Source organism: Echinops telfairi, unplaced genomic scaffold (assembly GCF_000313985.2).
Source record: "Echinops telfairi isolate 266 unplaced genomic scaffold, ASM31398v2 ScPeMD7_17;HRSCAF=63, whole genome shotgun sequence".
Lineage (NCBI taxonomy): Eukaryota > Metazoa > Chordata > Mammalia > Afrosoricida > Tenrecidae > Echinops > Echinops telfairi.
In genome coordinates this window covers 7,342,550-7,368,095 of record NW_022103914.1, presented here as the reverse complement: position 1 = coordinate 7,368,095, position 25,546 = coordinate 7,342,550, and the positions used below count along the sequence as shown (strand labels likewise).

The 25,546-nt window shown below is 50.7% G+C and overlaps 1 protein-coding gene across 1 annotated transcript in view; it reads right to left on the bottom strand.

Moving 5' to 3' along the window:
- The window catches only part of XXYLT1 (xyloside xylosyltransferase 1), a 214,033-nt gene that overhangs the window by 88,025 nt on the left and 100,462 nt on the right, over positions 1 to 25,546 (bottom strand). The window contains exon 5 of the mRNA XM_045287529.1: positions 8,104 to 8,236. Within this exon, the coding sequence (XP_045143464.1) occupies positions 8,104 to 8,236 (133 nt within the window). The remainder of the gene's footprint in view (positions 1 to 8,103; positions 8,237 to 25,546) is intronic.

Here is a 25,546-nt window from a genome sequence, read left to right as displayed (position 1 = left end):
GAGGTGACACTGGCATGACTAGCAAGCATGTCCTGAACTGACTTATTATCCACCTTGCCTCCCTCATGGTTCAAACTCACTGAAAGTGGGACCAGGTGGCTTATCTTTAAAAGAAAAAAAAAATTAAGTGAAAGCAAATCTCGAGATGAGCACCAATTGTGGGACATAATGTCTTCCTGGAAGGTGGGCCAACATGCTGCTGAGAAAGCTCCTCTGATTAAAGGTTTGCTCCTTCCTACAGGTCTGGGCAGCCTGTTCCCACCACACCTGTGGTCGCCAGGGTCACCAGGAATGGAGGGCCAGCCTGAAGGTTCACTTAATCAGCAGACATCTAAGTGCCTGGCCCTCTGTCTGCCCGGCGGCCCCCCCATTCGCTTGTCCTCGCCTCACTCGTCCCTCCGAGAGACACCTGTGCAGGTTCTATGCGGTGGGCAGTGGGGTGGGGGGTGGGGGTTAGGAACAGGGGTGGGAGGGGAAGAGTTAGCCCTGGAGGGAGAGGGACTGAAATGGATGCTCTGAAACAAAATGTGTATGAGTTGTCAAAGGGAAAACTCATGATGTGCTCTGTAAACCTTCACCTTGAATGAAACCTTTAACATAAGAGGGGAGTGGGGATGGAGAACTGAAGTGAGCTAGGTTTCCAGAGAAGAAGGGCCCCTCCCATGAATGTCCCACCAGGACCTCACCTCTCAGCCTGAGCCCTCGGGCCTCGGGCAGCCTCCCTGCCCCAGGTCCTTGGGTGGCACCACAGCGTGAGGGAGGGGCGCACTCACAGGAACACATCCCACGGGGCTCTTCAGTGCACAGCCTTTTCCGTTTTGTCAAAATCCTGGACATGTTTATTAAACGACCACATAAAACTGTGAAGTGGCTGTTTCTCATTTCTGAAGGCGGTATTTTCATCTCTACCCCAGTGCCTGCAGAGAATTCTGCACGTTTCGGTCCACACACTTCAAAACATCTGTCTGGCCATCCTTGTTCTCCGAATTCAGAAACAAAAAGAGTCTGCGGGGGGGCAGGACCAGGGCTGGAGGTGGATGGGTAGGTGGGGTCAAGCTTCCCAATGAAATTCTTGTAGGACAGCCCCTTGTAACGGCAACGGTTTCCCGGTCATCTTGAGAGCTTTTCTCAAAAGACACAAGACAATCATGGGGAATGATTCTGAAGAAATGTTAAGAGCGTGGAGACTACTCTGCTTAGGGACAAAAGGCCAGGCACGTTGTGCTGCGGCATCTTTTTCCTTCATGACAATGCCCCGGCCTTGTCCTGTGTGACTCCATCTTATCACTGGTGTCGCTGAAAACGACCCACAGCACACGTGTCTCCCTCCACCCCAGGGACGGCCTTGCACCCCCACCTCCTAGTTCCGGCCACACTGGCCAGGCCCTGCGGTGACGGTGCGTCCAGCCCTCTGGTTCCCGGAACTGACGGAGCACTGGCCTTTTTACCTTTCACTCTTCCAACAGGCGGCAGCCGTTTCTCTCCTCTCCTGAGACTTACCTCTTCGTGGAAACTGACCGTTTCCATTTTTGGAAAACACACGGGCAGAGGCTAAGAAATTCCTTCTCAGGTGCCTGGGGAACAGGTGCTCTAATCCCTTTCATCTTCCAGGCCCTGGTTCATTCATCCTGAGTGATGGCTGGAGAGGCAGGGCCTCGTGCCTAAAGAGCAATGGACCTGAATGTATACCTGTGCAAAGCCCTCCATCCGTGACTGTTACAGTAACATCATTTCCAACACACACTGACACTATAGGATGCACACTACAGATCTTTTCTGGAAAATAGGATACTCTTCACAGAGGTTACTTCTACAGAGTGAGGAGAGTAAGAAACATCCTCTGTGCCGGTGAGAGTGTGTGTGTGGTGGGGGTGGGGGGTTGGGGGGGTATGCACACGCAGGGGTTGGGTTGGAAGCAGGAGGCAGGCTCTTGGTGTGAGCCCAGGGAAGGGGGCCTGCCTCGGGCACTGTCAGGCTGGCTCTGACCTCCCCTGCTCTCCTTCCTCGGAGGCACCCATGGTCCAGCAGTCTTTCTATGCAGGTTTTCCTCCCATCATTGATCGCTGGTCTCCAATTCAGCACTTTATTAAAATTCATCTCCCTGCAACATTGTAATTTTCTGCGTGCACACTATCTATCAATTTCTGTTTTGTACTTTGGATCCTCTGAGGCATATCGTGCAAGTACACAAGGTGGCCGGGCCAGGTACTTGATAGTGATGGTGTTTCTCAGGGAACAGAGGGAAGGAGGAGGGAGAGACTAGCTCCGCTAGCTCCGAGGAGGGTGGGAAAGACAGTACCCAGTCCTTTGGACTCCCTTAGTGAGAGGCAAGTATGCCCATATATGGCAAGAAATTCCAAAGATAGGAAAGGGCTTAAATGCTCAGAAATAAATTTTTTTTAAATGCCCTAATTATGCTGTGAGTAGGAGCATCTGAGATGCCCTGGTGGCGTGGTGGACCGCACACTGGGCCGTTAACCGCAAAGATAGCAGTTCACAACCAGCTCCGCAGCCAGCGCCCCCTGGGAGAAAGGTGAGGCTTTGTGCTTCCGTGAAGAGTTGCAGCTGCGGAAACCTAGAGCGGCAGTTCTACCGGGTCCTCTAGCGTCGCTGTGAGTCGGATTCGACTGGGTGGCAGTGAATCTTTCTAAGAGCATCTACTCTACGTGTAAGAAGTGTGGCTTTGAGGCTAAGTGCTTCCTGAGGGCCCCGGGGCTCCAAAATGGGAGAGCTGGGAATGTGACCAAGATGGCCATCGCCACCACCACGCCGCCTGCCCTGCTCCCTGCCGGGCAATATAAACAGATTGTCCAACTCCCTCATCCCCTTGGCTCTGCCAAATAATGTCATCATCTCTGTGTTTCAGCCAAAAATACTAATAAAATGAAGCTCAGCGAGGTCAAGAAGCTGGCCCAAGGTCACGCAGCCCAGGTCAATCAACGTCAAACCACATCCTCTCTTCCCACCTTTGTCTCCTCACTTCCTCTCTGCTCTCCCCCTCTGGCTCTAGGAAGTGGGAAAAGGCAGCCTGCAGATAAGCTGGAAATTTTCATTCCAGCAGCTGGCAGGAGGCTAGCCCAAACGCCGCCCATACAAAAAAAAAGAAACAAAGAAACCAAAAAAACAAGTGATCTAAGAAGGTGAAAGAGTGGACACGATTAAAATACTACAAAAGCAAATTCTTGCCAGTGGTGTGTTATCAGCAGCGGAAAGGATGAGCGTGCTGCTTCCAACACACAGTGGTCCTGAGCTCAAACCAGCATGCAGCCTGTGGGCCCACAGAGACCAGACAGGAAGCCCCCAGCCCCCACCAACAAAGCCCCCATGTAGCTGCTCCTCGGGCAGCCAGCTCTGGCCCAAGCCCCCCCCCACCCACCCACCCCCCCACACACACACAGCGTTAGAAAGATTAAGGGAAGGGGGGAGGGAGGAATGGCTTCTTTCACACCCAAACCTCTCATGTTCAGTGTATCAGCTGAGTGTTCGAGTAATCCTATGCTATATACATATGTACCTGCACTTACAACTGAAGAAGCTTCAGGTCAGAGAATCCAGTGACTTGCAAAGGGCCACCTGGGTCACCGGTGGAAAGCCGGGCACAGAACCCCGACTTCCACCTAGAGTCCATATGCTAAGCTCCACTTGCTGGAGCACTTTCACACGTGTTCCCAGGCTGCACATACAGAGGGTTCAGCATGGTCCCTTTACTTTTCTGATACAGTCACCAGGAAACAAATTTAAAAATGGTATCCTAGGCAGAAGATACAGTGGTCTATTTACAAATGCCAGCCATTCCAGTGACAGAGAAGGCACCAGCCCTCTCCTCTTTTCGGCCACCTGTCCACCAACGAGGACCTGCCGGGGGAGGAGACACTGATGCAGAGGTAGAGAGAGCCTGAGGAGGGCGGGCAAGGTTCCGGCAGGGATGGTCCCAGCGCCACAATTTCCTTTCCTTCAGGGAAAGGGCAGGTGACATGATAACACTAGTCTGATGTCCTGGGGTCCTGGCACCTTTCTCCAATTAGCTCAGTGGGGATGGGGATGGGTTAAAAATGCACAGTGTGGAGTTCTTCCCCCTCCAAGAACTAATATTCAAGGCACACAAGAAAGGGGCAACAGGCGTCACAAGGACTTAATACGTGCCCTTTCCAAGTGAAACAACTGTCAGACCAGGGATCATGAAAAATGACGCAGCTGAGGAGAACCAGATTCATTCCTGCTTGGTGCACTTCCAGGTCAGACGGTGCCCAGTTACCAAGTTACGGCTGCCGTCATTCTTTCCTCTGCTCGTCCTGCCGTAAGAATGAAAGACCACTCGGGGTGCGATGTAACAACGATGAGAAATACAACTTTCCTCTAGTTCTAGATGTTTCCTCCCCGCTCCCACTACCATGACTCGAAATCGACCTTGCAAGTCTGCCTAGACCAGAGGATGTGCACTGGTACAGATAGGAACTGGAAATACAGGGAATCCAGGGCGGATGATCCCTTCAGGACCAGTGGTGTGAGTGGTGATACTGGGAGGGTAGAGGGAGAGTGGGTAGGAAAGAGGGAACCGATGACAAGGAACTATATGTGACCTCCTCCCTGGGGGACAGACAACCGAAAAGTGGGTGAAGGGAGACGTCGGACAGGGCAAGATATGACAAAATAACAATTTATAAACTATCAAGGGCTCATGAGGGAGGGGGGAGAGGGGAGGGAGGGGAAAAATGAGGACCTAATGTTAGGGGTTTAAATGGAGAGAAAATGTTTTGAGAATGATGTACAAATGCGCTTTACACAATTGATGTGTGTATGGATTGCAATAACAGTTGTGTGAGCCCCTAATAAAATGTTTAAAAAAAGAAAAAAAAAAAAAAAAGGAAGCCAAATGAAGCCACGCTGATAGCAGCTAGAGTCCCGGAGTTGCTTCCACCACCATTGGATTCACAGGACTTTCCACCCACCGGCCTGTGATCTTCCTGCATTCAGCATTATTGCATGTACTGCGTGAGTTTAAAGAGGAATTTATTGACTAGTATCAAACATGTGGGCTAATATCGGACTCATGGACTTCATCTGGATTGTGATGGGATGTTTTCTCAATAAAATATTGCTCTTTGAAAAAAAAAAAAGAATGAAAGGCCAAACGCTCCCCCACCTCGTAGTCCACCACTTAGGAAGACTTGGCAGGGGTTCCCCAACATGCTCTGGCGGGGGGGGGCCCTTGACCAAGTCCAAGAAGAAAGGAGCTGAGCACCACTCTCCAGAAGGATGCAGCTCTGAGGGCCCTTATTGGGCACCTGTTCTCCCTCTCTCTCCCACCCCACCCTCTTCTCTCCCTGTCCCCCTCCCCCAACTCAAACTTTCTCCCTGAGGTGCAGGCTCCAAAGATGCAGGGAAACAAGGCCAGGCTTTCAGGCCACCAGCATCTCCAAGCTTATTGTGGAAAACGCAAGCAGCCACGCTCTCCTGTCTCCATCTGGCTCCAGTCAGCACCGAGCCATTCCCCAGCCCAGCAGGAGGCTCCAAATATTAAAAGGCAATTACCCAGAGCCAGTAGGGCACATATTAGTAAAGGGCCTTCATTTACACACTTAATTACCAGGCCTCCTTAAAAACATTTCAGCAGGGAGGGGAAGGGAGGGCCATGCAAAGGCATTCGGATTTCTGTTGTGCTGCAAACAGGGCCCTCTGTGGACTGGGCCACCAGGCTGTGGCCAGTGGCTGGGGGCTCAGCTCTCTTGCAGTACAGAGTACTCACTAACACTTCCAAAACTTGATTTCATTTGGAACTTAAAATCTTTCTGAGGTTTCTTCTGAGCTGGCCAGTTAAATCGAGTCAAGTTTCACTACCGATCAAATCCTCGCTCTATAGAAAATATAACTTCAATCCAATATGGCTTAAATATAAGTGTTGAGCGGGTTCCCAGATTTCCATTTATATTACACGACAAGATTCCTCACCGGGGCTAGACAGCATCAGTGCAGTAACACATTTAATAATGCGCCTGGTTTAAACACCCCTGGGAGTACGGGCTCCAAAACGCTCCCCGAAGTGGACAGTCAGCGGGGCTTCACACTGCTTCACTCCGGTTTGTGGCCCTGCTGAGACTTTGCATTGCCAATGCCAGATATGCCGAATCAGAATGGACATTTAAGCAAAATCCCCAAGTGACTCTTATGGGCATTTAAAACTCAGCTGAGGAGCTATAAAAGTCATCTGGGGAGCTCATTAAAATGCAGATTTCCATTCAGTATATCTGGGGTAGAAATGCAAGTTCTAAGCAGGTGTGGGTGTCCTCCCAAGGGCCAACGCACCCCCACCCCACATCTAACCAGAAGGAACCTGTTTGAAGCCTTGGCTCAGGGGAAGCCCTGGGAGGAAGTGGTGTCGGGCCAGAAGAACCGGTGAGCTCACTGAATGGCAGAGCTGGGGAAGGGGGTTGGGAGACTGGCTCCTATTCTCAGCTGGGGAAACCAAGGTCCCAAGGAGAGTGTCCGGCTGAGCCCGGATACAGGTGAGTGTTTCCTTCACCTTCTTCCCTCGTTAAGTGCAGAATCACAAACCTGAGACACACCTTTATGGAGGTGATCCCCTGATCAAATAACAACTGTTTGTCCAAACCTCTTCTCCTGCCCGCCCCCCCACGGCGCATGCGTGCGCGTGCACGCACACACATGCACGCAGGCACGCACACACACAGGGTAATGAGGCCCTTGTGACTTTGTGAGGATTATGTAAGGCCCTCAGAGTTATCAGGAATTTCCTGTTATGTGATCTCAGTCTCGCAAACAGCCACGACCAAGCTATACTGTCACTTCTTCTCCTTCCTCTCAGGGGAAATGCCTGCCCCTGAGTCACTCGCTGCCTGTGCCCTGCCGCTCTCCACAGCCTGGGCCCCGCTCCAACGCTGTCCACAGGGAGCCAGCGTGGTGGGTGGTGAGGAGAACATAGCGCAGGCCGGCGCAGGGGATGGAGCATTTCCTCCGAACTACAAGCCAACATGGGCAGCGCTGGCTCAGACCCGGAGGAGGAAGAGACTCGTGACCCTCTGAGACACAGAGCCGGGGGCTGCTTGCCTGTAGGTGCTTCTGTCCTTTGTGTGTTTGTCACATGGATTCCAGTCCATGCAGGAAGCTATCAAGGACATACAGCTGCCAGGTCAGAGACGTGGCACTCACCCCATGTTCCCCACCCTCAGCCCCACCCCAGGCAATGCCATGCTGGCCTTCGGGGCTCCCATGGGCAGATGCAGCAGCATGCACTTGCTATCTCCCCGTGGCTGTCTGCCGAGAGTCAGCGTGTTTTTGGGCTTCGGCCACCACACGCAGTGCTGTTTCGCCAGTGTGGAGTTTCTCTCTGCCACACACTTGGCCATGAAACACTACCAGCAGGGAGAAAGTGGTTCTTCACTGCATGGGGCAATGCCCGCCGGGAGTCCAGGGATGCCATGCAGCCTCTCAGAAACCACCTCGCTCCTAGGAGGGGCTTCAGCAAGTTCATGGGGAAATGGAACAAGGAGAAACATGAACTTTCTTCACACACGTGATGGCTCACCCCTGTAGAGATCAGGTGTCACTCTTGTGACTCGGAGGCCAGAGAAGCCTGGTTTATCACGAGGGTGGGTGGAAGCTAAGTCTCTCTGCTGGTACTTCCGTGAGACAAAGCCCAAGATTCTTAAAATTCTGAACTTAACCACAGCCAACAATGAGGCGTTCCCAGAACAAAAAAGAGTCACAACATCCCTAAAGTTAATAAGGTCGCATCCTTGGCTTGAGAGCACATCTGCGGTACTCTCTTACTACCAGCAATAAGCACAAACGAGTTCCGAAGAGATGCAAAAATGCTACGAGTCCAGCCCACGAGCTGCCATCATCCCCGAGGAGGGTCAGAGTGGAACTGGCTTCCAGAAGACTGGCAGTGGCTGGTTTCTGGAAGGTGATTGTCACGGAGTGTCTGCGTGAATTCTAGCTTCTAATGTTTGGGTGAGCGGGCCCGGCACAGGAGCCGCTGTTTGCCCCACCCAAGGACTCCAGGAAAAGATGCCGAGCTGACTGCCTGGGTGCTGCAAGAGATTTAGGGGGGTTGCCCCACGAGCTGCACACAGCCCCACGTACCTGTACACCGGCTGCATCTCTCTGGCTATGCCAATGATGGCGCTTGGCAGGAAATTGTCGAACTCCTCAAACAACTCCCGGATGTTGGTCTTATACTTTAGGTCTAGGTCCAACTGAATGATCCGCAGGATCTCTGGAGGGAAGGAAAGGACAGCAATCAGACTCAGACGTACATCCAGGTGGGCTTGGCCCCGCACAGAGGATGAAGAGGAGGGTGCAGAAAGGGTATTGGGTTGTCCCTGCTGTCACTGCATGATGCCAAGTCATGGGGACCCATCATGACGCCAGAGTTTTCATAAACAACTGCCCTGTGTGTTTCCTGCCAGTTGCCTTCATGAGCTTTATTTACAATGAGGTGACCGCGCATCCCAGTTTGTGCCTCTGATACCGGTGTGGAAAAACATCATAGGAGAACCTAGCTTCAAACCCAAAGCTTCCTTGTGCTCTTTTCGGGCACTGTTGGCAAGTGAGAAATGCTGAGAAAAGAAAGAGGTTGAAAAACAACACACAGACAACAAAGAAGGAGAAAGCATCACTTTCTTGGGTCTGAATGGTACACGTCCTACAAAGCTAGGTGTGTGTCAAGCTAAGATGTGAACTCAAAGAAAGAGCTGGAAGGTAGCACCCAGGGCCACATTTTGACTCCGTAGTCTGAAATACAACCTGAGCCATAATGGTCCAATTTGCTTCTGATGCTGCCATATGATCCAGGATGAGGAGAAAGGAGGGGTGCAGGTATTTGACAGGTGCACAGAAGGAGGAATGAGCCAAATGCATCCACTTACCCCTTCCCCCAGCCACACAGGGCTGAGCGCCTTCAGTGTCCAGGCCAGGAGGCACCCCATAGGCAGGCTGATTGGGGTCCTGCCTTGAAGGGGAAGCACAAACCAGTGTGGGAGCAGGAGATGGAAGAGGGGCAGGGGAGTTCTGAAGACACAAGTGTGGAGCGAAATGATAAAGCACAGAGGATAAGAACTCGGTCTTACGTAAGGATTGTAAAACACAACATCCAAGATCAGAAGAGGGAAATGTATTAGAGCTTAAATTCTGAGGCCCCAGTTTGCAGAAAACGATGGATGACAGCGAAGGCCCAGAATCCATTTGCAGAGACCTCACGGGGAATGAGCCTCCACTGAAACCCCCTGGACCTCTGACCAGGGATGGAAAAAGCCCTTCCCACAGACAGAGTACATCAGAAAGTCAATTATGCAGATTGAGTTCGGTTAAAATTTTAATAGGTCATCATTTGTTTTCCCTTTTATCCCAATTCTTAATTTGTTCTACTTTTATTATTTTCTGCTTTCTTTAGGGATAATAATATATTTTAAATATATCAAAATATATTTTAATTAAAATATTTTTATTTTTAATATATATTAATATTATTTATATTTTATATTTATGCATAATTAAAATTATTTAAATATATATTTAATAAGAATATATATTTAAAAATAAGCAATGTCACTGAACAAATTATATAGAAATTGCTCAAGGAAAACCTAAGTGGCTGTACAAGCCTTCACTGAAAATCTAATCATATTTTATTTAAAAAGAAGAACCTGGTATTCAAGAGAAGGCCTGCCCGGGGAATCAGAAAACACACATCCGAGCCCCCCCTTTGCTGGTGACTAACTCTGGGACCCTCTGGAAAGTGAGCTGCCGACTGAGTCTTGCTTGCTTCATCTCCGGCAGGTGTGCTGCGGGAAGCCGGGGTAGGCTAGAGAGCGCTACAGGAGGTTAGGACAGCAGGGCTGTGGCGGTGGAGGAGGGCTTGGATGAAAAAGGAGACTTGGACTCGGCTTTGAAGTGTGGGCAGGAAAGGAGTGTGAAAGGCAGCGCTGAGCCAGAGCCAGACCAGCCCCCCTCCAGACACCAGGCTTTTGGCCCTGCATAGGCACAGGGCCACAGGGCTCTGAGGACTGCCTCTGGGCTTCAGGCCTGTGTGACAGTGCCAAGGGCAGGGACAGGCCACTAGGCTGCCCCCCACACATAGAACAACTAGTGCCCAGCAAGGTCTGTGGATGGCAGTAGTGAGTCTCTAAATCTGTTTGTCAAGAAATCACAGCTCATAAGTCAAGAAAAATGAATCCCTTTGTCCCCTTTTCTGTTTTTTTTGTGTTTTTTTTTGTGACACAGAAACAAAGCACCAGTTGATGTGCTACATGAGGTTTCAGGGGGGATAAGGATCCAACTGCTCAGGCCAGAAGTCAGTGAGAGGGCCCCAGAGTGGCTGCCGTGGCCTGTGCTAGGGGAGGGGCAGGGAACAGGTCCACTCAGTTGCGCATAGACGCTGTGGCCCTCACCATGACTTGCCTAATGAGTGAAATGACTGCTTCCTAGACCTAAAATCAGCAACCTAGAGAATCAGGAAGGTTGGCTCTGGGGATGCTGGGGAAGCCACCGCCAGCCTCCTGGAATCCTGACTTAAACTGAGGAGTGGAGAACAGGGGCAGGCCACAGGGCTGGGGCTCGGTGGTGGCCACAGACAAGGACACAGTGACCCAAGAAAGAATGTCTAGGAATGAAAGTTGCTGCCCAGGAGAGGTCTGAATGGGACTCACCAGGGTCCAGCCCCCGGGCGGGGCGAGCTACACAGCCCACACTCTTGCCCCCCAAGCACCCACATTCAGTCACAGGCAGCGCTCACCCAAAGTGGAGCTAAGCCCTCCCAACGCGGGGACAGGCAAGCATCACCATTTAAAGCCAAGAGCCATGTCTGAGAGGTCTGCTGAGAAAGGAGGTTGGCAGACAGGGACTTTGGCCTGCAGATGGGGAGGCCTGGGTGGAACAAATGTTAGCCATTTGTAGTAACTGCTAACCCCACGGTCAGAAAGTCCAGCTTACTAGCAGCACCTCAGAGGAAAGGTCTGGCAATCTACCTCCCACAACCCCATCACTAAACACCCAGTGGAGCACATTCTCCTCTGACACACAGGAGGCCACCACGATTTCCGATAGACACTATGACAACTGGGCTTTTTCCTGTTTGGGGTGGGGAAGGTAGAGGAGGAGGAGGGGGCGGCCTCAAGTTTGCATGCTGGGAGCTTTGTGACATTGAAAGGCTATGATCTCACAGCTGCAGAGACCTCCCATCACCTCCACGATGCTCACAGAAAACTAAAACCAAACTCACTGCCGAGTCGATCCTGACTCTTGGCGACCCTATAGGACAGGGTAGAACTGCCCCTGTAGGTTTCTGGGTCCATCTCTTGAGCCCCAACCTCCCACATTCCGTCTCAGGCAGCATAACTCTTTTTGGGAGTGGAAAGCCTCATTTTTCTCCCATCTCACGTAGAAGCACTTTAAAAATTTTGAAATGAGTTTTAAGTGTCCGGCACGGAATGGGGCCAAGAGTTGGTTTCTAATTTCCAGTACTGCCCCACATGTTAAAAATGGAGTTATTCTACTTAACCCAGAAGCTTAAAAACAATGGACCAAAGTCACGCGGCCAGGAAGTGTGGGAGCCTGGACCTTTTGAACTTTGGCTCAAAAGGCCAGCAAGCTGGAGACGCGCTCCAAAGAGGGAGATTTGGCTCCAGGAGCAGAGAGGAGGGCCAAAGACCCAGAGAGAGGAAGCGAATGCCGGAGCAGAACAATCCAGAACAAAACCACCAAACTCACGGCAACCCTACAGGGCAGGGCGGAATGGCACCGGTGAGTTTCCGAGACTGTAACTCTTTCCGGAAGCAGAAAGCCCCGCCTTTCTTCCATGGAGCAGCTGGTGGTTTCAAACCGCTGACCTTGAGATCGGCAACCCAATGTGCAATCACACCGAGGATAAGCCGGCCATAGAGATTTTAAGAAAAATGATCGTTTCACTTCAATATTAACGGAGCTCCGGAGACAGGCTTTTCCTTGATTTGTAAAAGGTCCCGCCCCCTGGAGACTGCTTTTACTTCTACAAGTAAATTCTAAGGACTCATCAAGGTCTCTGGCATGTCCAAGTCCACAGTGAAGAAGCTGATGCTCAAAGCAGGAAGTTTGGGGGCAAAGAAAAAGAGAACACCAAGTGTGTGTGTGTGTGTGTGTGTGTGTGTGTGTGTGTGTGTGTGTAAAATACACATATATACAGTATGCAAGGAAGTGGGCAGGTAGTGGTGGAGGTGGGAAGAGTAGTCTCTACACTCATAGCTCTTTATAGGACAGCACAGCTGGTAGGAGAAGTCATTCAAGTGGTCAGTTTTTCTCCCTGAAAGTGACTATGTGATGTTTCCTCTCTGGTCTTCCAAGGTCATCCAATGCCTAGTTATTCTGCAGAAGCCTCCCACTGCCTCCTGCCCTGGCCTGTGGGCCCTGGCCAGCAGCATGGTTTCTTAATCAGTGATGGCTGCTGTGGGAGTCCAGGTTGACTGGAAAAACCAGTAGAAAGACACTCATATATGTGTGAGAGAAAAGCTTTATATCAAATATCAATTGTACATTAAGAAAACATCCCAGGAGGAAGGGGGAACCGATTGCCATGATTGACACACACACACACACACACACACACACACCCCTCCAGGAGGAGGAACAACAGAAACCGTGAGGGAAGGGACACAACAGCTGTTGGTGTAAGCTATGAAAATAATAATAATTTATAATCTATCACGGGGTCATGAGGGGGTGTGAAGAGGAACTGATACCAAGGGGTCAATAGAAAGTAAATGCCTAGAAAAGAATGATGCAACATAAGTATAAGTATGCTTGATACAACTGATGTATGAATTGTTGTAAAAGTTGTAAGAACCCCCAATAAAATGATCTTTTGATTAAAAAAAAAAAAATCCCAGCCCAGTCCAGATCGAGTCCATAAGTCCAATATTAGCCCATAAATCCAATACTAGTCTATGAATCCCTCTTCAGACTCAAGCAGTACATGCAATGACGCAAAATGCAGGAAGATCACAGGCCAGTGGGTGCAGTCTTGTGGGTCCAGCAGCGGTGGAAACATCTCCAAGGCCCTCACAGGTCTCAGTGTGGCTGCACGTGGCTTGTCAACAGGAAGGTGAAGCAGAGAGAGAGCGTGTGTGGCCAGCCTCCAGGGAGAAGGAGAGGACGGTCCCAGAATCCTCGTGAGAAGGCCACGCCCACAGGGAGGCATCATCAAGCTGTGACCTGATCGATCAACAGGCTAGACTCCACCCCTACACTTATTTATCAAGTTGACCTTAAGTTATGTAACTATCACAGCTGCTGTCCGTGCACCGTCACCACGCTTGCCTGAGAGAGTTTTCCTCGAAGACAGGAACATGCAGGGAAGGCAGAGCACATCAGGTATGTCCTGAAAAGACCCCGCTCCTTCATTCTGATGGGGCCTTCAACAAAGCCAAACCCACTGCCAGAGTCAATGCCAACTCATGGAGCTCTGCTGCAGATCAGACCTCTGAGGAGGAGGTTGTGGTGGTTGTAAACTTTAGAGGAGCAGTTTGCCAGGCCTTTCTTCTGTGGGGCTGATGAGTAGGTTCAAACCACTAACTGTAATCGCCTAATGCAGTGGTTCTCAACCTTCCTAATGCTGCCACCCTTTAATACAGTTCCTCATGTTGTGTTGACCGCCCTCCACCATAAAATTATTTTGGTTGCTACTTCCTAACTGTAATTTTGCTACTGTTATGAATCGGGTGATCCCTGTGAAAGGGCCGTTCAACCCCCAAAGAGGTGGCAACCCACGGGTTGAGAACCGCTGGCCTAATGCAAACAGCTTGTGCCACCCAAGCTCTGTGGCAGAGCCCTGGCTTTGACTTAATCCATCCCACCAAGAGCCTGAGCACCGTCACTGCCCTTCAGGGAGTGGGGAGTGAACCATGCGGGCGGCCCTGGGAGAGAGGACTTTCAAGTGCTTTCGTATTATTTATGACTTTTCTTTGGTGACGTACCCTGCAGGAAGCAGCTTCTAGATGCTGCTGACCCTTCCTTTGACTTCAACACTGGTAACCGGGCTAGAGGAAGCGAGGCAGCAGCTGCTGCATAAGCCCCGCCCCTTGAAACCTGCATGGAAGGATGGCCTTAGTGGTCACCTTTCAGGCTGGGCCACATCCATCCCTTGCAGGCTGCACTGACAGGCAGGCATCTGTCCAGATTTCTATCTTTTGATACAATTATAAAATAAGGTGCTCAGTTGTCAATGTCACTGCTGAAAAGAGGAACATGCTTACCAGGAATGCTGAAATTCACTGAGATAAGATTGCTTTTAAAAAGACCTGTTCCTCTGGCTGCTGATCCTGATGCGGCCATCTTTGTCTGGGGACCACATCTAGAAGGTGGCAGAATGCAATTCTGAGGGCCAGGCTCAGGATGGAATACGCCAGACATGTGGAAGTGTCAACCACAGAGATGGCTCAGAGAAGACAATGGCTGGAATGACAGCAGGATGGCCACGGAAATTTCAGGAAGAAATAAATAAATGACTTGTCAGTTGAGCTAAGTGATAAAGCTGAACCCAAACTCAGGACTTTGGACTCTGAGCTAATGCTCACATGCTGATCAACACCCCTCTGCAATGATTAACCGCTCGACTCCTGACTGGTTCAAACCCACCAGAAGCGCCTTGAAGAAACATCTGGCAATCCACTTCCAAAAGATCGTAGCCACTGACGACCCAGTGGAGCACAATTCTGTTCTGAAACACATGGGGTCTCCGTGAGTCAGCATCGCCTCAACAGGAAGCCACTGGCCCTACCTTCCAACTTCAACATGGGCCTAGAGAGCACCCAACACCATGCCACGGCCCAGAGAGCCGCACGCAGGACAAGGTGGGCACCCGACAGCACTAGCTGATGGGTTGTCTCCACGTTGTTGTTATGGGTCGCCATCTAGTCAATTCCAACTTACACTACCCCATAAAAATATAAACCTGAAGACTGGTAAGTAGTAGTTAAAAGGGAAGAGAGAGAGAGAGACTGGCGTCCAACATTCATCCACACACCGCATAGCTTAGCTTTCGGGAAGAGAACATGGCTCCCCACATTCTCGCACGAACACGAAGCAAGGGCTTTCAGAAGACAGACAGAACCAAACAGCTCTCTAGTCACCTAAAACCACACCAGGGCTGTGCTGAATTTGTAGGAATCAGACTTAGGCTTCAGGACACAGACTCCTTGGGGAGACTCGGGCTTAGGAACAAGCACGAGGCTGGAGTAACCCACAACAACCAGGAGTAAAAGGCCCGCTCGTGCACCCCCTTATCCTGCCCCACTCGGCTACTCCGCCTGCTCCTCCCTGGAAAAGCGTTTACTGCTGTTTCCAATGGGTTGCCCTTCCAACCAGCTCACTGTACTGAACACAGTTTCTCCTGTGTTTGTTTTGTTTTGTTTTCACAAAAGCAAGAATCGGAGCCTCGGTGTGCATGTGGCCCATAATCTTCTCAGGCGGAGGGAAATACGCACCCATGTGTCAGGAGAGGTCTTGTGTGGGTGCCACTGTCTGGGGAACACACTTGAACTGAGCCTCTGGCTGCTGGCTGACCAGGCTTCCAGCAGCAGACGCACCTCATGGTACAGCAGGTGTGTTAGTCTGGGTACTTTGGAGAAACAAGTCCACAGAAGTTCATTTGTAAGAGAGAGTTTTATCTAAAGGTTAAGTGCACATCAAGAAAACATCCCAATCCAGTGCTGCCCAAGCCCACAAGTCCAACATTAACCCATATGTCTGACACCAATCCACAAAGTCCTCCTACATCTCACAAAACAGACACAATAACACCAACTGCAGGAGGAAAGCCGAATCCATGAGCTTGTAAGCATCTCAGCACTGGCAGGGGTCTCCACATGGCTGCTCCAGCACCCAGGGCTGCATCGGGGAAGGTCCCTGTGGCTTCTCCTCAGGGATGTCTTGCAGGAAGTGAGCCTTGCCAGCTGAAGCAGGAAACTGGCTAAGGCAGCTGCACCCTGGTCCGACCATCACAAAGCAAGAAACCCGAGAACCCGAAAGGTGAGGCTCACCGAGCCATTTATTGCTCTACCCTTCAATTAACCCCACATGTGATTATCGGCCAGGTTGGCACAATAAACTTTAACCATGTCATCAGGGGTACTTGTAAACACTGGCATGAGATCAGGCAGGCTGACCTAGGCTACCTGAGACAGTGGAAGACATGCTGCCTCCCAGAAGGTAGGTCAGGGGCCCTGGCTGAAGCTCTGAAGCATATAGTTATGACTGGCCACCAGACAGGAGCCACTGAGCCGTGGGGGTAAGACGCTGTAGGGGTAGATGCGCTTTCTGGTCTGGGCTTCAAGCCAGTTTGTTGTACGGTGATGGCTTGTGTGTTGCTGAGATGCTGGAAGCCACGTCACTGGTGGTTCAAATGACAGCAGGGTCACTCAACGCGAACAGGTTTCAGCAGAGCTTCCAGACAAAGAAGAGACAACGCAGGGGGGCCCTGCTGCCCCCTTCAGAGGAAGTTGCCACTGAAAACTTTGTGCACAACTTCGAAACTCCAGAGTAGAGTTAGAAATCTATCACAAGGAGGCGGACACACCCGCTCGCCCTCGCCCTCGCCCTCTTACGGCCCAGTTTCAGCTCCAGAGAGGATGTCCTCACTGGACCTAACCAGCCGGGAGATGCAGGACAAGGTCTTCAGTGGTGGACGGCGTGCAGCTTTCAAGACCCTGACGTGGCCATGACCATCATGGCCCTGGACCGCACTGAAGACCACGGGAGCAGAGGGGACGACGCCAGTTCTCAGCCATGAGGAGGGTTCCACAGGCTGCCAGGAAATCAAGCGGCACAACAGACCAGGCACATCTGCTGCGAAAGAGCCCCTCCCCAGGTGTTACAAAGCAGAGGTCACCTTGAAGACTAAAGGGTGCCTGACCCACACCACGGTATTTTCCATCCCCTCATACACATCGGACCCTGGGCGATGAGGCACTGCGGAATGTGCCGTGGATCGTCAGAAGGCCGAGAAACCCGGCTCTGAGAACAGGGCAGCCAGAGTGGTCCTTAGACTTCTCAACGTCTTACACACTTTGGACGTGCCGTCAGGAGAGACCAGTCCCTGGAGAAGGACATCAGGGTGGGTCAGGCAAGAGTACGGAAGGCCTGTGTCACAGACGGACCCAGGGGCTGCCACAATGGGTGCTCACACAGTGGGGACTGTGAGGGCCCAGGACCGGGCGGTGGCTCCCCTCACAAGCCCAGGAGCCCCTGTGGAAGCCCGCTCGTTTGGGACAACTCATCAGCTTCCAATTAAACCGGCCACAAGGCGTGTCATCTGACCACGGGTGGAATTACAACCCAGGGTGAGGAATTAATTATACCCCCAAAAAAAACAAACAGCAAAAGGACAAAGAAGAAGAACAGAAAAAAAGTCCCAGAAGAAAAACAACAAAAAAGGCTTCTTTCCTCCCCCCTCCCTTCTCCCGTCCCCAGAAACAATTCCTGGCAGGCACATCTTAACATACACACCAAAACAACATGCGGCAAAACAGACCAGGAACTTCTGAAAAGAAAAGGCGTGTTGAGGAAGCAGTGGGTCAGTCTGTCCGGAAGACAGAGGCCCTCCTCCAGGGGCGGCTCCTGGGCTCCTGCCTTCTCTCCCTTTCTGGGTTGAAATCCCTCCAGAGCTGCCCAGGATAAATATTTACAGCACATCAGAGCCCAGTCACCTCAGCGTCCCCCTGGCCAGGAAGGGGCTGGGGAGGAGGGGGGCCAGGGCAATGCCCAGCTGTGCGGCTCCTCATAGGGCGGAGGGCTCGGAAGCAGCTGCTGGGGAGAAGAGATCACGTTCTTGGGGAAGTGATCAACCACCTGCTTCTTCACCCTTTGGGCTCCTGAACTGCTTCTCAACAGCCCCCTCTGGGCTGCAGGAGCTGAAGGGCAAGGGCGAAGGGGTGGAGACTTCCTCTAAGGCCAGAGCCTCCAGGGCCTGCACTGTTTGGAGGCCACAGCGCAGTCCCTCACCAGACTGGCTTCTCCCGCTGTGGGTGAGGAAGGCCTGGCTCTCAGGCCCGGAGGCAGGGCCCCCACGGTGGCACCAGCCTGGCTGTGTGGCTGAAGGGATCCACAGCTGGAACTGGCCAGGTTCTCTTGCAACAAGAGAAAACCTGGGCAGCTTCCCAGCTTGGCTTTTCCTCTTCCTGCTCCATGCCCTTTGCAGTGAGGCCCAGCTGCGGGGCAGCTGGCTGGCTGTGGCTGAGCTGCTGGCAGGAAAGAACAATGTGGAATGTGCCAGGAGGCCCAGGCTCCTCCAGCCTCACCAAACAGACCTCCCTGCCCAGCGAGAGGGCCAGGGAGAGGGTGCCTGTGTGCCAGACCGTGCTGAGGGCTCTGCGTTCACGGGCTCAGCAGCTGAGGCTCTCCTATGGGCAGACTGGTACCTCCTGTTTTCAGATGAGGAACCTCAGGCTCACAAAGGTGGGGCAACACGTGTAAAGACAGCCCAGCCATAAAGTGCTCGGATCGCGCGCCAATGCAGATCTGTCTCCCTCTGGAGCTGGCCGGATCCCTCACCTCTGAGTCTTGGAGGAAAGCCTTCAGACGCAGGCTCTTTGGGATCGCCCCTCCTTATGGTACTGACGAAGAGCACTCGCTATGGTGTGGGCTGCCAGAAGAACAAACAAATCTGTCTTGGAAGGAGTACAGCCAGAATGCTCCTCGGTGGGAGGATGGAGAGACTTCTCACAGACTTTGGACATGTTGTCAGGAGAGGAGAGGCCAGGCCCGTCTGTCTGTGGAGGAGGACATCATGTCTGGTCAAGTGGAGGGGCAATGAAGAAAAAGAAGACACCCAAGGAGAGGGGGTGACACAGTGGCTCCCAGAACGGACTCGACTACAGCGTAGGTTGTGCGGAGCCACAGACCGGGGGACGTCTCGTCCTGCCGTGCCTAAGGCTGCAGTGCGCTATCTGAACCAGCCCGCTCCGCAGCACTGAACAGCAACAGGACCTTGATGAGGAGGAGCCCTGGGGCACTGTGGTCGCCGTGTCTGGTTGCTAAACCAAAAGGTTGGCTGTTCAAACCCCGCGGGCCCTCTGCAGGAGACAGAAGTGGCCATCTGCTTCCATACAGACGGCAGCGGTACAAACCCCTGTACCCTCCTCGGGGTGGCTGGGAGCTGGAATTGACTTCGAGGCAGCAAGTTCCCAGGGTGGTTCTCACAGGTGGCCAGGCTGCTGACGGACATCCACCCAGAGGCACTGTGGACAAAGGACCCCTTGCTGGAAACAGCCACTGACAGCCCTGTGGAGCTCAGTTCCCCTCTGACATGCGGGCGTCAGTGTGACCTGAGACCTGGGGGACACTGGGGAGATGTGCACAGTAAAAGCTAGAAATGCCTCCACGATAGAGCACAAACACCCGCTCATCTCGGTCCACGAACGGGGACTGCTATGGACAGACCCGCTTCCCTCACCCCAGGGAGCTTACTATTATTGGGACTTTTCTTTCACCCAAAAGAGATCCATGGAGAAACTTCTGGGGGAACACTTTAACGCCACCACCCCCTAAAAGATAAGTTGAAAGTTTAAGTTTTGAATAATAACAGTCAAGATGTGTAAGCACATTATACTCACGGAAGCACCAAAATGATCTATGGGGTTAATATTACTTCTGCTTGGCAGATGACAAAATCATAAAGTTAGGTCTGGTCATCAGTCACACAGCTGAGAAGTGGCAGCGCTGGGGTCCAAAGCCTCTTGCCCTGTTAGTCACCCCGAGCTGCCCCGCCTTCCGGGTCGTCCTGCAGGCTCTGCACAGCCCGGAAGCCCTGACTCTCCGGGTGCTAATCTATGTTTTCCACCTTAGCAACTGCCCCCACTTCTGGGGGAGGGTGGGAGGGAAGGGAAGTGGAGTTCCTAAGAGTGATTTATGCAACCTGTTAGCAGCTCTAGTAAAAGGTTTGGGGGCCATGGGGCTGAAATGAATGGTCACAGTCAACTTTATATATGAGCTGTCAAATCTTGTCTTTCTTCTAGCCCCACCCACGCCCTCCCAGAAATACACATGTGCTCTGACGTTAGTTATGGCTGGGACACGGCATCTTTTATAACGGTCAGTTCCTGTGTCGTGGACAAAACAAACGATTATGAGAAGCCCTGGTGTTCACTTCAGCAAGAGGGCAGCGGAGCCCCTTCCTCACCCTCAGCGTGCACCCCAGGCCCCACCCCCATGACGCGGTATGAATCACACCCTTTCAGGCAGGTCAGAATTTATTTGAATCTGACTGAAAGACTTAAGGGGCAATCTATACCTGGTCTCAATTTTGCTCTCATTTCCATTGTTGCTATGAAATTACAGGGCACGTGGTCTTTCTGCAGTCTCAGGGTGCAGGGCCATGGAGTTTTACACCTGAGAGTCTGCCCACACCTTTCCTCCCTGTCTAGCTCTGCCGGAGCCCTGCTGTTTCCATCTGGCCTGGTGTCTGCTAGAGCCTGTTTGCTTCCAGAAACTTAAGCCAAGTTTGGGCAGAACTACATGTTGACGTTGTTGGCCAACTTTTAAGCTGATATGTGGTCTTTGTTCTCCACCAAAAGGTCCCGTGTCCCCCTTCCCGGCCAAGATCCTGGGGATGGAAACCCCAGAAAACTCTTCTCTTTGGCCAGCACAAACTTTTGTTCAGAAAACAAAGACAAAACCATCACAGTCTGGCCAAACGATCAGAGCTGCTCAACGTCCAACGTTCCCCGTGTTGAGTGGAGGGGATCTTGTTTCCAATCTCTCTTTCCATCCTTGGCTCCCGCCACACTTGGAGGTTTCCTGTGAATCAGGAACACAACAAGGGTCTCACCGGAGGCTGCCCTCTTGAGTCCTGCCAACCTGCCGGGCGCTGCCCTGCAGCTCTCCCTCAGTTTACCACATCACAAGGGCAATAAGAGGACTGATGTCTTGCATGACACTTCACAATGTTCATAAATCTCCTTCCCCGATTTAGCTCATTTGAGCCTTCCCACCACCCCCCCCATGGGTAGGCGTGACACATACACGACTAGATCTTGCTGGATATAACAGAAGACCTCACAGGACATGGATTTAAACACCAGATCACAACTAAGCCCCCCAGAGATGTATGGTTGCTCCAGGAAGTTATCGAGGGTCCAAGCAGACTCCTTCTACCTTTCCACTCTGCTTGCAAGCCTAGCTCTGGTTTCCATCCACAAAGTCATTTCACGGTGCAAGATACAGGGCACCAGTCAACATGTCTGCATTCCAGGCAACAGAAAGGAAGAAGGGGACAGGGCACCCTTGTTCCCACACGACGAGTCAGACACTTTAAGCAACCATCCTGACAGTCCTTAACACCTTCCTTTTTATCTCATTTGCCAGAATGGAATCACATGGTGTCACCGAGCTGCAAGGGAAGCTGTGAAATACATTCTTTCACTGGGCTAACATTATGCGTGTCCTTTTGTGCATAGGATCACTATGGCTCAGACCCAGCTCAACGGCACTGAACAAATGGGACATTCAGTAATACTACATGAAAAAGGAACCTCTTCGTAATCCATTCCACAGGAGGCAAATGTTGAGTCTACCACTTATGCAGAAATACAGACCCAAAGGGTTTATGCTTGGCAAAAGTCGCGTGACAATTAATATAGCAAAGTAAAAACTGAGCCCATGCCACCTGACTTGTGTCTAGGTCTTTTTCTTGTTCACAGAGTCCCCTCCCTGGAGGAGTGGTGTGGTTCTGCCCAGACCCCCTGCTGGTTACCTTCCAGATCTGCTCAAGCCACGTGTCCTCCAAGTTGGTGGAATCTGTGCCTGCTGGCCCGGCGCTGCCTCTGCAGGATGCCCACCCTCCATTGCCTGCCGGGCTCCCCACACTTTTCTCCCGCTAAGCACTCCTCTTGAAATCCAGCTTGCTCTCTAGTAAGGCGAAGCAAACCATAAGGGGTCTGGCTTCAGAGAACCGGAGTACCCTCAAAGTAATAACACAGCCCCAAACTGTTTCCATGGTGCCAAGGGCTGGGGGAGTTTGTCAGCTGGATATGTCGTGCTCAGGAGTCACTCAACCAAGTGTCTTTTACATCTGCTGAAGTTGTTCCTGGTGGGGGACATTTGAGCCACAGCTACCACGTTGCTCAGTGCTGAGGTGAACGCCGCATGTGCTGGATGTGGAGGCTCGCCTACAGGTCACTGCATCCCACCCCGATGCAGGCGCAGATGTTTCACCTCCACCGCTGGAGCCTCTCCGGGTCTCCTGCATTTCTCCGGTGGACTGCGGCAGCAGATCCGCCCAGGGTAAAAATGAATCCACCATCCTTTCTTGGGGTTGAACATCCTTTCATCTAGCAGTCTCTAAATCAGCGGTTCTCAACCTGTAGGTCGCAACCCCTTTGGGGGTCGAATGACCCTTTCACAGGGACCGCCCGATTCATAACAGTAGCAAAATGACAGTGATGAAGTAGCAACGAAAATAATTGTATGGTTGGGGGGGTCACCACCACATGAGGAACTGCAGGAAAGGGTTACGGCATTAGGAAGGTTGAGAACCACTGCTCTAGATGAAGTCTGGCACCCCAACAATTTGCTCAGACTCAGGCTTTCCTCCAGCTAATCACAGTGAGACCAACTGCCAAGATCCTCACTCCAGAAATGCAAGTGGGATCGGGCAGCAAAGAGCCACCCTCTCATCAGGGTGGAGAAGCCTGCTGCTGGCAACAGTCCCCAATTTCACGCTGGGACCACAGAGGAGTTAAGGAAAAATTGGACCCACATCCAGCATGCCTTCAGAAATCCACTCACTGCAATCTTCATGAAGAAAACTCACTTTCTCTACTCTATGACCCTAGAAATATCTTCTGTGATTTACATGCGAAGAATTGCTCATTCCCTTAATCTTGTTAGCAGAAGAAAAAAAGTCTATGTGGTTCTAATATTTTCAACAGCGGCACCTTTCACCTGTGATAATTTATAAATTAATTTGCTAGTGCTCAATTACCTCTTCAAGTTTCCTATCTCCTGGGTCAGGGTTATTGCCAAAATTTCATATCTTATTTTTACGCTACATTTAAAATTTAAAAGATGGCATGTATGTGCTTGACACAATGAATGAATGTATGAATTGTGATAGGAACTGTAAGACCCCCAATAAAAGTATTTAATTAAAAATAATTTTAAGTTAATGGTGAAGAAATTTAAAAAAACAAAAAGCAAACAAACAAAAAGAATTAAAAAGATGACTTGCTTCATGTATAAAATGCTGAACTCCCCATGAAGGCCTGAGCCTGTATGTAAACATGAGTCCTCAGCTCTGTAAAGGCCTTCAAGGACTTTGGAACAGTTAAAGGAGACCACAAAGTTTCTGATACGGCTATAGACTTAGAAATTTGTTCCAGTAATTTCATTAAAACACGCAAAAAACTAACTAAAGTTGACATTAGATTTTTTTAGAAGCGAATTTTACCTATGTCTGAGGGATAAATGTGCACAGCTGTATATAGTTTGAATAAACACGCAAATCATTAAAAACTGGCTTAATTTCTTTTCTAGCCCTCATTTTGAATTTCTAGCCTTCAGAACTAAGAAAAAAATCCAATTTCTACATTTAAAAAAAAAAAGGATGAAGTATCTATGTACCCGATACTGGGCAGGTACTTTTTTACATTTTTACCTTATTCAAGTAGGGCTTATCATGCCCACCTTCAGTTTTCTCTTCCCCAAGATTCCTGGCTTTGATCTGTGTTTAGTAGGTCGGGGGTGGAGGTGGGAGGGCGCTTCTACCATGAGTCTGATTAAGAATTACATGACATCATGGAAAAGTAAAAACATTGACCCCTGAGCTGGAGTCCAGACTCCAACCTCCACTTGGAACACAAACCCAGCCTCCCTATAGAGTAGGGGTCTCCAACCACTGCTGCCCCCCCTACCCCCAAACCCTTGTTACAACTCTTTCCCACCACAGATTACAAGTGAAGCATTTCTGGCTACCAAATGGCACTTAGGCACATGGATTTAATGAATTAATTTCTCTACTTTAATTGCATCATCATTTACTTTATTTAATTAGATAAAATTTCAAGTTATGAATTTTCATTTTAATTAAAACATAAAGCAGAATGCTGAGTGGATATCATTGCAGCTGTGGGGAGGGAGCTTTTACCCCTAAGTAGTTCAGTGTGAACTTTCCCCAAACAAGAGCACTCTCTCATGACAGTAGAGACATGAAGACTAGGAAATTGGCATTAATGTATCCCGATCATTTAATCTACAGTCCCATTTGAAGTTTGTCAATTGTCCCCACAACAAAACTCCTAGTCGAGCACTGCTTGTCGCTGCTGCATCTCCCAGTGTTTCCTAGGCCCAGCTGGGCTCAGAGACCCTGGCTGGGGACCATGGCTTCAGTTTACCCTCCTCGCCTAGTGCCTTGATTTCCTTAGCTAGAAAGTGCACAAAATAAAGATCGTTCACACGTAACTCACAAAAATGACTCCTGGGCATTTCCATTAGCATGCTCTGTTCCAGGCATGAAGAAGCAGTGAGCAGGGCTGGCTTTGGTGCCAGCTGTGCCCTCTGGCCTGAGGCTGCTGGAGACTTTCGAAAACCCCAAGTACTTGGATGACAGACACAATGCATTGCAAAAGCATTTGTGGCATTGCCTTCACTTGCGGGGCCACTAGAGTAGGCACCCCCAGAAGTTCTCGGCACAGGAAACCCTCTGACGGAGCTGAGCTTCTGTCTGATCAATCACACACCCCTGGGTCAATTGTGTGGTGTTCCAGAAAGAGAATTTCTTTAGCAAGAAGGGAAAAACTACATGTCAGAGGCACTGCTAGAAGTCAAGACCACATCACTTTTTTCCTTTTATCTGCTGTTTTTAAAAAGCAATCCAATGAGCTCTACCTTGTTGGCTGAAATGTAAATGTAGGCACTTTGAGAATGTGATTAGACAAGACACTGGGTTACAATCCTGGCTTAGAGATCTGGCTCTCACTAGGTCCAATCCTGGGCAAGTCATTTCCTCTCTGGTATCAATTTGTCCCCCTTGTAAAGATAAGTTTGGGCTAGATGGTCTCTAAGACCCCACCCCGACCTGCAACCCTGTGATTCTGAAGAGAGCAAGGGCATTCTCTCTCACTCCTAACCCATATTTACCCTCAGAAGACAGATAGATAGCAGACACCGGAGAGTCACCCCACTGTGCTGATCTCTCCATGTCAAGCCAAGCGAGCCGTAAAGTCTCTACTCCGTGACACCAATACGCAAAGTACAGAGAAGATTCATAAATGAGGAAGGCATGTTCTTGGTCCCCAAAACACAAGTCCAGTAGGGTTTTCATTAGCCAGTCATTGCAGCAGCCGCTCCCTATTCTCCTTTCCAGCATGACTCCTGATGAACGAGCACCAGATGGAAACTAAGCTTTCTTCAGTACCTGTTATTTCTTTCAGCTGAAAGAACTGAAGAAAAACTTCAAGTCTCAAGTTGCAATCTTGGAAGATTCTGTGGGCAAAATATTGAACAATGCAGGAAGCCTAAAAGAAGACGCAAGGACACCTTCCTGACACGATCGCTGAAGACAAAT